The sequence below is a fragment of the Haplochromis burtoni genome, unplaced genomic scaffold, assembly GCF_018398535.1.
Source record: "Haplochromis burtoni strain Fernald_Lab_line unplaced genomic scaffold, NCSU_Asbu1 Contig_755, whole genome shotgun sequence".
NCBI classification, from domain to species: Eukaryota; Metazoa; Chordata; class Actinopteri; order Cichliformes; family Cichlidae; genus Haplochromis; species Haplochromis burtoni.
In genome coordinates, this window is record NW_024583116.1 from 145,442 (window position 1) to 146,991 (window position 1,550).

Sequence of the window (1,550 nt, forward strand, 5' to 3'; positions counted from 1 at the left end):
CGGGACAGGCAAAAAAAAAACAAAAAACAAAAAACAAAAAAAAAACACATTCAAGGTCATGATGTCTAACATGTCTCTGTATAGACATTCGCTGAGTACTACGGGGAACAACAGATGGTGTCTGGCTATGCTCCGTTACGTGCACGAACACCCCGTCGACCATGCCGAGTACGCCAAGGATTTGTATGTCACCGCCAGGACAATAGCAAGGTTTGTGGACAAGTTACACGAGGCTTCGGCGATTCCAAATGCGCAGGCCACGACAATGTGGGATTGGCCGAGGACGATTACGAGATGTGGTTCACTCTTGAAATGGACCACGACTTCACAGTGAGAGTCAAGGTCGAGCCTACTGCTAAGTGTCCCCGCGAGAGCGCTCGCGTCTTGAGACGAGGTGTTGTGGACATCGACCCGGTCTGGAATATCATGGCGGAGGTAACGGGCTATATCTGCCTATACGCTCTGGGCGCAGAGCTAATGGCCTCCGATGCGGCTGACAATGCTGTGAAGCAAACTGCCTCCCAGAGCACGGGCACCGCAGGGGACCCAGCCATCGCCGAGCCCTACGACACCAACGCATTGCAGCTGAACCAAGCTGCCTCTCAGAGCACCGTTACTGCTGACAAGCCAGCCATCGTCGCTGAACCCGACGACATCAACGTATTGCAGCTGAGGAATCGCAAAGTCCTCAGAACGCCGGCTAAAGCGAGACGCGGCGCTCTGTATTAACTTGCTCTCTAGCATAATCCCATTCTACAAGCGTACAAACAACTCACATGAAATGTTGTAGTCTGTGTTTATTGTCGACAATAAAAACCATGAACAAACCCATACATCATTTGTACACTTTTTATTATCTTGCACAGAATACGTTCAGAGACAGTCTTCTTGTCCTTCTCCTTCTTGGAAAGGATGATCAGCAGTCTCCTAAAAATGCTAATGAAATCTAGAAACAAGGTCAAACAGTGCCAGATGTAGTCCTTGTCCCCGTTCTCCGCTTTCTCGATAATGAGCTGAGTGTCAAACAGGACAAATCCGCACATGACGAGCGGTCCCAGGTATGTGTTCGCCTCAAACAGAAGCGTAGATCCGAAGAACACGTTCGTCAGAGACACCAGGAACAGAATAGAACAGCCGGACATGAGTGTGCCATGGAGGAATAGGTGGCTCCTGTGTGTGTCGCACAAGGCGCTGAGAGTGAAGCAGATGAAAATCACAGAGGTTCCGACGAAGGCGGTCACGATGATATTCGGATCGACGGCGATGACACTGTCCAGTATGGGTCCAAGGCTAAAACCTGTGAGCAAGGCAAATCCTTCGAGGATAGCCAGTCTTTTCCTTTCTGTCTCAGGGTTATGGGGGGTCATGGCAAACCAGATAAACAACCCCAGTGACGTGAGGGTAGCCACCGCAAGACAGATCAACAACCCCAGGACTGCGAGGGGGGACACCGCACTCACTGTAACCAGGCGTGCGACCAGATAAATGTAGACGTAGGAGCCGATAGCGGCCAGACACATGCAAATTGCCAAGCTTGAGTACACGTTCTT

General features: G+C 50.6%; 1 protein-coding gene across 1 annotated transcript in view; it reads right to left on the reverse strand.

Moving 5' to 3' along the window:
* Nucleotides 1-797: 797 nt before the first annotated feature.
* LOC102289899 (probable Bax inhibitor 1) overlaps nt 798-1,550 on the reverse strand; it is a gene marked incomplete at its 5' end in the record, with an annotated part of 37,045 nt that continues 36,292 nt past the window's right edge. The window contains one exon of the mRNA XM_005950319.2: nt 798-1,547. Within this exon, the coding sequence (XP_005950381.2) occupies nt 798-1,547 (750 nt within the window). The remainder of the gene's footprint in view (nt 1,548-1,550) is intronic.